This window comes from Poeciliopsis prolifica, unplaced genomic scaffold, assembly GCF_027474105.1.
Source record: "Poeciliopsis prolifica strain line A6 unplaced genomic scaffold, Auburn_PproV2 SCAFFOLD026, whole genome shotgun sequence".
In the NCBI taxonomy this organism is placed as follows: Eukaryota; Metazoa; Chordata; class Actinopteri; order Cyprinodontiformes; family Poeciliidae; genus Poeciliopsis; species Poeciliopsis prolifica.
The window spans coordinates 177,275-191,010 of NW_026562401.1; the positions used below are offsets into that span (position 1 = coordinate 177,275).

Here is a 13,736-nt window from a genome sequence, read left to right on the forward strand (position 1 = left end):
ACACTGTTCCAGCCTGTATGCTTATGTTTCTTAATTCAAACTCCTAAAGCCTATTTTTAACTCAATCATAGTTCTGTATTTTTCATAAACACATTATTAAATGTGTAATACCAACCTTATTACCTTGAAATAAAATATTTAACTATAATAGCCGTTCAATAGTTATGCTGTAGCGTTCACAGAGACATGGATCCTATTTCTGTAACTGTAATGGTTATGGACATAAATGTACTCAGTTGTGTTGAATCAAAATCTTTTTTATAACCTTTTTTTCTCCCTTGCGTCCATGTTTCATAGATTACATCTGAGTGTATTTTTTAGAATACTAACAACTCTGTCTGCTGCACATGCAAGAACATAGTTCTGCAGGTGCAAAACATCTAAAATGTAGTCCAACTGATTGCATAGAGAAGTATGACTTTCTTAGAATCTGTTATAATGGGTTTATCAAGGAGACACTACTTAGACTACTTGACTAATGAGCTGCTTCCTGAAAAATGTAGTGCTTATTTTTGTTGTAGATATTAAATCTGCACAATATTAGAAAAATATGCAATCTTTACTTTTTTAGCCACTGAAAATATCCACGTTGCTTTCTATGAGTTTCAGCATCTGATCTGCCCTCAATACACTTTCAGGTGAGTGTATTAAGGGCACCAATAAATTTAAAATTGAGTGAATTTGTAGTTTAGCTGCAAAGAAAATGAGATATAGTCAAAAACGAAACTTAAAGAATGTTTCAGTATTTGAATTTGGACAATTTTTGGGATTATTTGCAAACCTTTTTAATCTCCATTTTTGATTGTCTTAGTTTGACCTAGAACTTATGATCTGACGGAGTAAGGTTTCCATCCAGATTGGTTGGTTTGGTGTACTGATTAAACATACATTATGTTTCACATTAATATGCCCTCCCTTTGTGTGAACAGGCAGACAAAACGTGAGCATTCCATCAGGAAAATAATACTAGTGGTCCTGAAAATGTTGGTTTTAATTATCTGAATTGTAGCTTTGTTCCTTTGTAAAACTACATTTGGTGTTTGTTTAATTGTTGCCTGTGCCTCATTGTTAAGTGTATGTGGGCAATTAATCATTTTTATTATTTTTTGTAAAGGGTGACGACTTCAAAGGATTTGAAGCTGACAAAAGAAACACTGCAGAATCTGTGATGTCGCAAAAAAATTCTTCCAAAGGTAAACCGTTTTGAAATTTAAAACTGTGCAGCAGAAATGAAGTATATGTGAGATCAATTATATTTTTTATAAGAAATATAATTTTATTTATTGATTTACTTTTTTGCAGTAAATGCTGTCAGCACAAAATCTAGGAGAAAAAGTGAGAAGCCACCACAAAAAGTGCCAGCAGTTGATGAGGCTGTCCCACCTGATCCTGTAAAAGATGTGAAAGCTCTGGAGGAAATGGACAACATATCTCTTGAAACAAAACCAGTGAAGGATTCAAAGAAAACTTCAAAAGGAAAAAACACTATGGACCAAGGGTCAGTCAAGAGCAGAGCTTCAGCAGCTGCACCGAGGATTACAATAAAGTTGGTGGCCAAAAAGAAAGTGAAAAATATAAAGGAGCCCCAGAAAAAAGCAGATAAAAAGTTAAAACTGAAAGATGTGCAGGACCAGCCCGATGTTAAGGACATTCAGGGTGATCAGATTTTAAGCGCTCACATCAAGCTAAAAACCGAGTCTTATGACAATGAACTCAACACTGGGGACAAAGGAGTGCCGACCATACCTACAAGGAGGCGTGGGAGATCTGCTGTCAAGATAGCGGAGCCTGTTAGTCAGACTACTGCCAAAGTTGTAGTTGATGACCAAAAATCAAAAGAGAAGGAACTGACCAAGGTTAAGGACCTGGTCAGTGGATCTGTAGAGCAGAAACTGAACTCAAAAGACTTAAAGAAAAAGAAAGCAGCACCACTGCAGGGTTCTGAGGTTAAACAAGTGACACGTAGAAGCACAAGAGTTGCTAACGAACTCTCTAATAACGTAATGGACTGTGTACCTGAAACAGAAAGTCTGACTAAACCTGCTACTGTTCTGGATGAGCTCAAGTCAGAAGTTTCACAAAAGGCTGAGGCCAAACCAGTGGTGAGGAAAGAAGGACGAAGGCAGAGCAGAAGGCTAAATAAAGATATTACAGTGCCAGAAAACCAAGGCTCATTAGCCACAGCACCTGAAAATTTACTTGCACATGCCAGTGAAAGTTTGGCTGTTAAAACTGAAGAAATGAGGGTCCCAAGCATAAAGTTAATAAAGACCAGAAATCCTAAATATGATGCACAGGCAAGTGGAAAAACTTCATCTCGAAAGAAAAAACGGAGAAAATATATTTGGACTTTATCCTTAGTCAAAATTGGAAGTCAAACCCCACCGGCAGAAGATACCCTCAAGGTACAAACAGAGACTGTGAGCCAAGTGGATAAGACCCCACCTAGTGGCCCCGGTGTAAAGAAGATCACAAAGGGACGAGGTAGAAAATCAAAACAGGAATGTGCAGCCCCATTGGAAAGCATGCAAAATGTTGAAAAGGATCCCCAAAGCATCTGTGATTCGGAAACATCAAGTTTACAAGTGCAACCTGAAGCAGATCCTGCGCCTGAAACTCCCACGCAAGAAATCACTAAAGCAGATTGCGGGAAGGTACCACCTCTTCAGATTAAAAAGGTTTCATCTCCTGGCAAACATAAAAGCTCAAAGCCGTCTTTTCTGATTCAGCAGGTTAGCCCGGTGCCTGAAAACAAAGAGGACAACCTGAAAGATCCACCAGAGCATCAAGAGGATAAGTTATCTTTACAGGACACAGAGACCACTCCTTCAAGAAGGCTAAGAAGAAGGACTTCAAGCCTTGAGTCACCACAGAAGAAATCTGTCAACAAAAAACCTGCCACCACTCGGAAACGAAGGCTAAGGAAAAGTTCCCAACAAGAAGAAAAGCCACAAGTGGAAGATAAAGTTCCCTCTCAGGTTTCATCTGAGGAGTCTGCTCCTCAAATTCTTCCAATAAACTCATGTCCTAATTTAGTCGAAGACGCACCACAGGTGACCAGTTTAAACTCTTCCGAAGTTCTTGAAAAGGAAAGTCCAAAAGCCGCCGACACTCCCTCACAAACAGCAGATGAAGTCTGTCCACAGTCATTGGAGAACAAGCTAGAACCACAGATTGAAGAGGCCAAACCATTACTTGTGCCTTCCAAACCCAGAAAACCTAGAAATAATAAACAAGCAAAGAAGAAGAAGTCTGTTAAAAAGCAGAAGGCTGAGAAAGCTGTTGTTTTGCCTGACACCACAGTAGATGCAGTCCCTGGCACAGTCAACTTTATTGACATGGAGCCTATTCAAATGGAAAATGTTGAGCCTGTAGCTGAAGAGGTGAGTCGCGTAGTGGAGGAGAGGGCAGAACCAGAATCTGAGACCAAACAGGAGCTTGTTCTTGTAGAAGAAAAGGAAAAGCAGATACAACCAACAGTAAAAGAGGAACCAGACATGCAGTCTATAGACAGTCTGCAATTGGCAGAAGGTCAGCAATTGGGAGAAGATCAGCAATTAGGGGAAGGTCTACAATTGGAGGAAAGTCAACAAATGGGGGAAGGTCAGCAATTGGAGGAAAATCAGATGTTGGGGAACAGAGAGATGTTGGGGGAAAGCCAGCAGTTGTTGGACACTGAGAAGATTGTGGACAGTCAGCAGTTAGTGGTGACCTCAGGTCAAACAGGTGAACTATCATCATTCAAGAAATCTTCCAGAAAACTAAAAAAGAAACGCAAATCCTTAATTGGCCAACGCCAAAAGCACAGGCACAGAGGCAGAGATGGAAAATTTGCCCCGCTTAAATCCCCTGAAGGTGAAAGTACTTTTGACGGTGATGATGACCGGTCTCTCCTGCTGGAAGCTCCCATCCCATCCCAAGAGTCTACACTCATTGGAGTACAGAAAAAGTACAAAAAGAAACACAGAAGCCTGCCTTTTGTTGGAGCTAAGAAGTCCAAATCCCAGTCTAAAATCATTTCCCATCTGATTGAAATGGGAATGGAGAAAGATAATTTGAAGCAAGAAGAAGCAGACACTCCAGTGGACTCAGGACAGCCAGATGTTGTTAGTGTTCAGCCTTGTAAGTCAAAGTTTGTAAAAAATATCAAGCACTTCATTATGCCTGTTGTAAGTGCAAGATCCTCTCGAGTGATCAAGACCCCACAGAGATTCATGGATGATGTTGGGATGTCCGTGTTGCCTCGAAGGCACTCTCCGAAGAAGGGTTTGCAGCTGGGCTTGAACATTCGTCCAGGGAAGAGACGAGACGATGGGGCAGAAAGGCCGCTGTCTCCCATCTTTCCAATTGATGATGAGGATATTTTGAGTGAAGCTCAGCTGGATGTTGACCTGTTTTCGGCTCAGGACCTGGAGGACAGCATCGACTTGGCCGATAGCCTGTTTTTTGACTGTAAGAGTGAGAAAAATGAAAAGAAGAAACCTTCTCTGAAGAACTCGAGCTTCAAGTGGAATCTCCCTGAAGATTCCTGCGAGGAGTTGTATACACTGGATAAAGCCCCAGAGAGCAAATGTGAGGATCTGTTTTTATCTACCCCAGCGGATAAGCTCCCAGAACCATCGTCGGATCTCTCGGAAGTTCTGAAAAAGAAGAGTCCACCCAAATTCAACAAGCAGGCGGCTCATCTGAAGATTTATCAGAGGCTAAAGAAGCCCATTTTGGGACTTGCAAAAAGCAAAGTCACACAAGAACTCGAGCCTGTGAGTAAACCTGCTTTGCCTCCGGTTGATTTAGCCGAGGGACTGGACGACGAGGTCATGAGCATCAGTCTGAGACAGCGGGACACAGGCGTAGACAAGGAAAAGTCTAAGATCAAGATCGAAGACCTGGATAGTCCTGGAGTGGTGAGAAAGGTTTCAGTCAGTCTTCGGTCTCCTAATTCTGTTGCATTGAAGCCCTGCACAGAGGAAGCATTGGCAGTGAAACACACTTCTATGCGGGACTCAAGTAAGACAATTACAATTAGACATGATTCTGATAAATATTTAAAATAAAGGCATTTAATAGAGCACTTACGTTTTTGTTTTCACAGAAGCGCCGTCGTCTGTACAGAAGTCAGGCACAGTCGAAGGCATTTCTCTGGGACACATAGAGAAGGGAGCGCCACAAAGGGCACGCCTCACTAGTGCAAATAAAAAAATGTTGAATCTTCTCAGGAAAGCAAAGGTTCAACTTATTAAAATCGACCAGCAGAAACAACTCAAGTCTTCTGGGGTAAGGTTGAAAATCACAAATAAAATTTTTAGCATAAAGAGATGGTCTACTTTTGTGCATTTTAACAAAATTCCAATACAATCAAAAAGTTAATTTATTTCAGCAATTGAGCTTAAATATTGAAACTCCTATAGATTCACTAGATTGACCTATTATTTCTGTTGATTATTTGTATGTGTGGAAGTTCAAAATTCACTGCCTATTCAATCTCAAAATGTCTGAAATTTGCTTGTATCATTTTCCATGTCTGGAAAAATCAAACATTATTTTTTTCATACAAAATTTTTCTTTTTTTTTTCCCCTCTATTGGACAAGTCTAATCATGCTTAATGAGCGCTTCAGTTTTACAATGAGACCAACCTGTAGTTTTGTCTCATTGATCTGCTGGGTGTTCTTCTATTTACAAAGTATTACCTTGATTTCAAAGAGAAGCAGTGGACCACATGTTTTGTATTTAAACAAGCTTAAATTAAGTTTGTTCTCTACTATTTGTTTTTAATTTTGGTGTTAAATGCTCTTGTTGTTCCAAAGAAATCTTGAAACTTGAATTTGGAATAGTATGGAATGGATTTTGTAACAAACAATGTGTGAAAGTTCTGATGATTATGACTTACAGAAGATAAAAATTAATTATTTTTAATGTCTCAGAACATTAGAATCTCACGTGAGATAAAGAAGGAATTTTAACTCGGCATGTCAACCTACATAAGTTAAGTCCATGTACTGTTCAATATACACTCTCAATATTTGACTGGGCCTCATTTTGCATGAATCACTGCATCAGTGTGGCATAGCATGGAGGTGGCTCTGTTGAGGTGTAATGGAAGCCCAGGTTGGTTTGAAAGCTGCCTGTAGCTCATCTGCATTGTTGGATCTGGTGTCTCTTGAAAATTCTTCAGGTTCTCTATAGAGATTGAGTCAATTCAGTTTAGTGATACCAAGGTTATTAAATCATGAACCGTTGACAGTTCAGGAAAATAAAACCAACTCCTCTATCGTTTGTCAGTAGAGCGAAGCATTGAGTGCTCTTAAGTTTCCTCTTAGACCTTTGGACTTGAGGAAACGGTGGACTAACCCCAGCAGGTGACATGAGTTTGCAAATTATTCTTGAGACAATTGTAGCCCATTGTCCTCTCTTCATACCGATTTTAGTGTTGCACTTATCTCTGTTGTGTGTGACCCTTGAGAAAACATTTTTTCACTTAAATTTCCTTCAATATGCTTGACTGCAGCGCTGTGTACAACCAGCTTCTTTAGCAATAACACTTTGAGGCCCCCTAGTGGAGGATGTCAGTGACTGTCTGTGGGACAGCTGTCAAGTTGTCAGTCGTCACAATTCTTCTGCAGGCTACACCATAACATTTCTGTTTTAATATATACAGTACAGACCAAAGGTTTGGACACAACCTTCTCATTCGTTGGGTTTCCTTTATTTTCATGACTATTTATAAGGCAAGAAATCCCACTTATTAACCTGACAGTTCACACCTGTTAAGTGAAAACCATTTCAGGTGACGACCTCTTGAAGCTCATCAAGAGAATGCAGAGTGTGTGCAAAGCAGTAATCACAGCAAAAGGTTGCTACTTTGAAGAAACTAAAATATAAGGCGTATTTTGAGTTGTTTTACACTTTTTTGTTTAGTATATATTTCCACATGTGTTAATTCAGAGTTTGATGTCTTCAGTGTGAATCTAAAATGTTAATAGTCATGGAAATAAAGGAAACTCATTGAATGAAAAGGTGTGTCCAAACTTTTGGTCTGTACTGTATATATAAATTATTGGTCATTAACTTGACAAAATGCTTAGCAATTGTCAAAAAACATCAGAACCAAACATCAGTGTTTCTCAATTCCTGTTCCCAGGCTCCTTGCCTGGCATGTTTTAGATGTTCCCTTTCTGCCACACACCTGGATTGAATTTTATGGGTGATTAACAGCCTTCTGCAGTTCTTGATGGCTGCAGAAGAGGTCATGCCATCATTTGAATAAGCTGTTCTGGAAGAGACATCTAAAACATGCAGATAAGGAGGACCTCAGGGCTGGAATTGAGAAGCATTGAATTACATCTTTCGAATTAAAATTCTAAATTTGAATTTACCTTTGAAGGATTCAGATCTGTTTATTTCAGACTGGTCCAGTTCATTCCAGTTTTGTTCAATGATACTCGCATTCAGTTCTATGACCACAAATGGATTTCCACCTGTTACAGACCAATCCTGTATTCCTGATTAACAGAAGCACACAAAGCTTTGTTTGTTTGAGCAGGTGTCTTGTTTCTTTATTCTTCTCGTAGCTGTTATCCGGTCCTGCTGGCTCCAGATCTCAAGAAATCGCTTTTAAAAGACAGAGGAGGAAGCACAGGGCACAGGTTCCTCGTCCTGAGGTTCCTGTCAAGACTGAGCAAGTTCAAGGACAAGTGAGTCCTCAGATCAATAAGCCTGATAGGGACAAGCATCGATCTGTCTTAAAAGTGTCTAGTTCCATCCATCCTGTTGTTTTCTTCTCAGCCGCAGCTTATCTCCCCACTGTGCCAGGAGTTTCGCCGAGCAGGAGGTCCGCGAATTAAGCACGTGTGTCGCGCTGCCTCCGTGGTACTGGGTCAGCCCCGAGCCATGGTCACTGACGACATTCCCCGACTGAGTGCCTTGCCTCTTCATGAAAGATCTTGCATCTCCCCGTCTGCTAACGCTAAAGGTTGTTATAATTATGATCGTCAGCATTTTGTTTCATAGGATGCTATCTTCATTCCTGTGAATGTAGTGTTGTAAATTTAGAAGTTAATTTCTCCTTTTTAGTTTTTTTGAACAACTTGCATGACTGCGTTAAAGTGACTGAAATAATAAGAGTGATTACTAATTTTAGAGGAGTAATGCATGTCCTTTTATAAAATTACCACCATTAGTTTGTTTAATAGAATCAAGTATGTTTTTTTATATGAACTGCGAAGAAACAAACACTTTAAAAAGCTAAATTATTAGTGCCCAGAAGACTCTTTGTCCAGAGGTTCTTTCACATAAACAGTGGCTCTTAATAACAATGATCAAACATTATATGAAGCTTAGCACTATTTGTACATACAAATGTAAGAAAAAGACCAATTTTGTTAGGTATTCCTATATGTTTTTATGCAGCATCTGCATATAATAGACCCTAGTGGTACAGGGGTGGATTTTTTTTTATTTATTTATTGATATTGTTTTATTTCCTTTTTGTCATTAGGGTACAGACATTGCACACTTTCCATTTTCACAAATATAGAACATTCAGATAATGAAAATATAATAATTTTCTATAAAAGGAAAATAAAAACCAAACAGGTATTTTTAAACTTGGTTGTGTATCTTCCACCCTCCCCCAAGTGTTTCCTTTGGGTCTCTTAGCGAATAGGTTTAACATAACAAAAGGCAATAAATATCTTTACTGCTTGTGAAAGGTTATGACCTCTTGATTTGTTTCTCTTGCTGAAGATGTTGGGTCTCCCTCAGAGTCAGACAGCCCAAGCCTGTCGGATCCAAAGGCAATAAAGACGAAAAAGCCGTCCAGTTTTGCAAAGAAAAAGGGGCTCGGGCCATTCGGGTACCGCTCTCGAAGGTGTGGTGTTTGCAAAGGCTGCAACCACGAAGATGACTGTGGGAAGTGCATCAACTGCCTCGACAAGCCTAAGTTTGGTGGTCCCAACACCAAGCGACAGTGTTGTGTGTAAGTTTAGCATAAATGTGTAGATGGTAGTTTATACGGCAGTCTTCAGAAATAATTTGGTTTTTCTTGCTTTTCCCCCTAGGTATAAGAGGTGTGATCAGATTGAAGAGAGGAAAGCACGGAGACTCAGTGGCAGAACAGCTCCTAAAAGTATTTTGCAGCTTTACTGTGCAAACCAAAAGATTATTATTTTTTTTTTTTACAATGAACGGTCTGTTGTAATGCTTGTTAATTTTGCTTTTCTGCTTGGGTAAGGTTCGTCTAAGCGGAGGCGGTCGTCTCTCAGTGGGGGTTATTCAAGCAATGACGAAGGGAACGAGGGTGGCGGGGACTCGCCATCTGGTCCCAACACCGACGGTCACAGTCCGTCAGTAAGGAAGCAGCCAAAGCGTGTGGTGAAGCCTCGAGTCTATTTTGACCTGGTGGATTATGACTCTGATCTAGACGACAAAGCTTTATCTAGCTCTGCCTCACCAGCAAGGAGGAGGGGAGCTGGATCGCGCTTCAACCAAGGTAACCTAAGACTCGGCAAACCAGAGCTGGTAATGCCTTTTAGTGACAGCAACAGTCGCTTTATATTGTAGTTTATTCAAATTTATTGTAAATTTTCTTCTGTTATAAAGACTTTGTTTCCCTGGATGGATTCTTTGAAGACTTTTCAGATGACGAAGTCAGACACCGTAAATCCAGTTCACATCGGGTACCACAGGTTCGTCGGAAACCTGAGAAGGTGAGCAATAAGAATCCAAACTCCGAGATCGTCTGTGGTCTACAGTAAATGGCTCTTTTGGAGGCTACATCCAGGTTAAGACTAGAACATGTGGTGTTGGAGGTTGAATCTTAATTGCTAATGTGAGATGTTTAACCAGTTGAGTCAATTTGGTCAAGTACAGTCCAGACTCGGGGCATGCAACAGCCAACGACTCAATAAAGTGCGGTTAATAAACAATTTCAGCAAACATGCTCACTGCTTATGCATACACATGAATATATAATATAATATATTATGATATAATATGCATTTAATTTGCATGTTTCCGTCATACAAAAGTCTTAAATTTGAATTGGTGAAACCTGCATAAACCTTGTGAGGATCATTTACACAAGAAATTGAGGTAAAAGGTTGCGTGCCACCAATGGTCTTCCTGTGTGAAACGTACTGAGAACAGAACATTTCTGTCAGAGTAACTGTCTGATATGAAAGTGAAAGCAGTTGAACAAGCTAAACGCCATAGAGGTTTAAGTAAATAAGTGAATTGATCTTATTTGACTGGTTACTGCATCTTTACATTGTCCTTTCTCAGGAAATGTTTGGTGGCACATCACTTCCTATGACTACTTCCTGTCTGTTTTTGTGCATATACAACCCCCAAACAAATGTAACTACAGTTTTAATCTTCAAGATGGTAAAAAACTACTTTAGTTTTGACCTTTGTGTCCAAAATTCAGAATTTGCAATAAATACAGTCGCCCAATAATCATCAACTGCAAATTTGATATTGACAGTTTTGATCTCTGTGATAAAACCCTAATTGAGAAACTGTCCCTTTAAGGCTGAATTACAGCCTGAAAGGTCTTTGGCTCTCAATCGTTGCTGCTGAACTTGGTGGATTTGTGATTTACTTCATCAATACAATTGTGGCAGACAAAGCAGAAGTTTTCAACTCGAATAATATTTTTAAAATAGTATTAAAGGCAAGTTTTAGTTTAAGTCTTTGTTAATGTTGGCTTTCTCTCTCAGGCTCTTTCATCTCAGGTTTCTTTGGAGCAGACTCCTCCCAGTGTCCTGGCTGCCCTTGCTCATGGATTTGAACAGCGAGAAGTCGAGTCTTCTAAACCAAGTCACAAAATCAGAGTGGACTTTAAGGTTGAGACAAATTTCTTCTTGCAGTGCAGTATCAATTGCTTTCTTTTAATAATAAGCTTCTTACATTTGACTTTAAGCAGCTTCTACTGTTACGAATGTAAATATACAGATACATGTTAATTGATTGAAAAAAGTAAAATTCATATATAAATTGATTTAACTGAAGGGTCTATATTAACCGCTTAATTTTTGTTAAAGACTAAATGAAAACCCTAAATTCAGTTTCATTAAAGCAGAAACAAAACTGTCCATGTCTTGCGGAGGATATGAACTCCAGGCTTGGTTGCAGCACTCAGCCAAACTGACAATTGTCTGTAAAGGTTTGATCAGGAGAATTTGATATCTGATTGGTCTTTACCCTTGTCATTAAACAAGTTGTTGGTGTTGTTGGTGGTGGGAGCAGGTTCTAAATCCTGCTGGAAAATGAAAGCTGCATCTCCAGAAAGCTTGAATGACTTTGGACTTAAAGAAAGGCAGTGGACCGATTCCAACAGATAATGTGGCTTCCCGAGTTATCATTGACGGGAAGCTTCACACTCGACCTCAAACAGCTTTGATTGTCTTTCTCTCCGCTTGTCCGTCAGGCTCTGGGACCTTGATTTTCAAATGAAATGTAAAACTTTCTTTTTAAAAGTATTACCATTGGCCCACTGTTCCTAGTCTTTTTCAGCTTTGGTATAAAGTATGTTGAGCCATTTCTGAAGCAGGAATGGCCTAACATGTCCACCAGGGTCTAGCTAGTTAATCTACCTTGGACTCTGGAAAGAGCTTTGCTTCACAATCCTCGCAGGGCTCCAGTTGTCCCTAGTGCAAATGCATCTTTTGCTTCCTTACTTTTTATTCCCAATCAACTTTGCAGTGCTATAGAAACGGTCTCTGACAACTTCTGAGTCAGCAGTTCTCCCCAAAATTATGCTGGCCATAACAAAGTTGTAACAGAATTTCTTTATTAAAGATATTTTTTGGGGCGTTATGCAGCTTAGTCCTAGAGCTTAGTCCTAGAGTCGGTTTGATTCTTTGCCCCAGCCCGATTTCTGCATGTCTTCCCTTTCTGTCTATTCTTCTTGTTCAGCCATGGTTGAATACAATGTAAACAAAAAATTATTTTAAAGATTACTTTTTTCTTTACACTTATGTAATATTTCAATTTAATTAAAAAATGAATGAATCTGTATAGCATGTGTTTCAATTCCCAAATAAGATTACTGTAGTACATCATATTTTAGTAGCATTTTCATTTATTGAGATCCACCTATGAAATCCAATGAGCAAGATAATGCTATTCAATTTTACCCAGCAGGGGTCAGTATTTGCTTTCATGTGACCAAATTATTGACTTCAGGTCTTCACCTGGAATCAACACAGAAACTATATTCCAATCTGATGGAAACAATTTTGCAAACAAATTGTTTCCATTTATTCACTGAAAATTGAATTGGAGTGTACTCTTAAGTAATATGTATTCCTGTTGGTCAGTGGCGAGTGCTGAACTTATAACAACTGTAATTGTTGCTGTTTATTGTCTCACCTTCAGGAGGACTGTACCTTGGAGAACGTCTGGAATATGGGCGGTTTAAGTATATTGACCTCTGCACCTGTCATGCCTCCCTATGTCTGCTTCCTTTGTGCCAGTAAAGGACAACATGAGGTGACTGCTCAGTTCTTTTTGCTCTGTTTGAATTTGCAAAATGGTAACTGTTAGCTTCTGTATTTCAACTGCTATAACAGTATTGGGGAACTTTCTTTTGAAGGGAGCATACTTTGTTTATTTTTGCAGATGTTGTACTGCCAAGTATGCTGTGAACCCTTCCACCAGTTTTGCCTTGAACCCGCGGATCGCCCATCGGAGGAGAATAAGGAAAATTGGTGCTGCAGGCGCTGCAAGTTCTGCCACGTGTGTGGAGGAAAGAACAAACTCAACAAGGTACAAAGTGATGAAATTGCTTATTTAACTGCTGAAATTCTAAGACCATTTCCCCATAAACCTTGTCTTCACATTGGTTTCCCAGCCTTTACTGGAATGTGATCGATGCCAGAACTGTTATCATGCTTCCTGTTTGGGACCAAACTATCCCAAGCAAAACAAGAAGAGGAAGGCCTGGGTGAGTTTTAGGAAGCTTTATCTTGAATACTTTTAGGGTTTTTTTTCTTTCCAGCTAATATGATGTTTTCCTGTAGGTTTGTACAACCTGCATTCGATGCAAAAGCTGCGGTGTGACACCTGGAAAGACCTGGGATACTGATTGGAACCATGACAAGGGTCTCTGTCCAGACTGTTCAAACCTCTTCGACCAGGGTGAGGGGGGAGTTGAGCTCTGCCAGTGCATTGATTGATTATTTAACCAGCTGCTGCTTTAGGTCGTAATCATTCATGTTGTTGATTATGCATCTTTTTTTTTCTTTGATTCTTTCAGGTAATTACTGTCCAATCTGCTTCAAGTGTTACGAAGACAATGACTACGATAGTCAAATGATGCAGTGCGGCTCCTGTAACCACTGGGTACACGCCAAGTGTGAGGATCTAACAGGTGATTTTTATTGGATTAAATCATATTTTAGTGTTTGTAAATGATACTCATTTTCATACACATGCCTTTTTTTTTTGCATGTTTTTTTAAAGCTATGACTTCAAACTACTGTGTTTTACTGGGATTTTGAATGATTGACTGAGACTAATAGTGCTTGACTGTAAAAAAAAAAATTCTTGCAAAGGAAATTTTTAAAAGGTGCCAGTATTTTGTAGAACTACTATTTGCTACAGTTAAAGCATCAGTTTCCTTGGCATATGTCTCCATAAAACTGTTGTTTTGAGACCATTTTCACATTATTACTAGAGGGATTATTTAATAGCACTGCAAATGCTCGACTTAACTGCAGAAAGGGCTGGGCTTTAA

General features: G+C 39.5%; 1 protein-coding gene across 4 annotated transcripts in view; it reads left to right on the top strand.

The window, feature by feature from the left end:
- kmt2bb (lysine (K)-specific methyltransferase 2Bb) overlaps window positions 1-13,736 on the top strand; it is a 33,340-nt gene that overhangs the window by 1,470 nt on the left and 18,134 nt on the right. Inside the window, exons 2-17 of one of the 4 annotated variants that reach the window (XM_055047967.1) lie at window positions 1,115-1,193; window positions 1,303-2,654; window positions 2,730-5,007; window positions 5,093-5,274; window positions 7,570-7,692; window positions 7,784-7,970; window positions 8,744-8,975; window positions 9,058-9,125; window positions 9,231-9,488; window positions 9,599-9,705; window positions 10,717-10,842; window positions 12,377-12,490; window positions 12,620-12,766; window positions 12,852-12,944; window positions 13,021-13,138; window positions 13,257-13,370. In XM_055047967.1, coding sequence (XP_054903942.1) covers window positions 1,115-1,193; window positions 1,303-2,654; window positions 2,730-5,007; window positions 5,093-5,274; window positions 7,570-7,692; window positions 7,784-7,970; window positions 8,744-8,975; window positions 9,058-9,125; window positions 9,231-9,488; window positions 9,599-9,705; window positions 10,717-10,842; window positions 12,377-12,490; window positions 12,620-12,766; window positions 12,852-12,944; window positions 13,021-13,138; window positions 13,257-13,370 — 5,578 coding nt within the window. Of the gene's footprint in view, window positions 1-1,114; window positions 1,194-1,302; window positions 5,008-5,092; window positions 5,275-7,569; window positions 7,693-7,783; window positions 7,971-8,743; window positions 8,976-9,057; window positions 9,126-9,230; window positions 9,489-9,598; window positions 9,706-10,716; window positions 10,843-12,376; window positions 12,491-12,619; window positions 12,767-12,851; window positions 12,945-13,020; window positions 13,139-13,256; window positions 13,371-13,736 lie in introns of all 4 variants that reach the window. The other 3 variants (XM_055047964.1, XM_055047966.1, XM_055047965.1) reach the window with 3 other exon arrangements.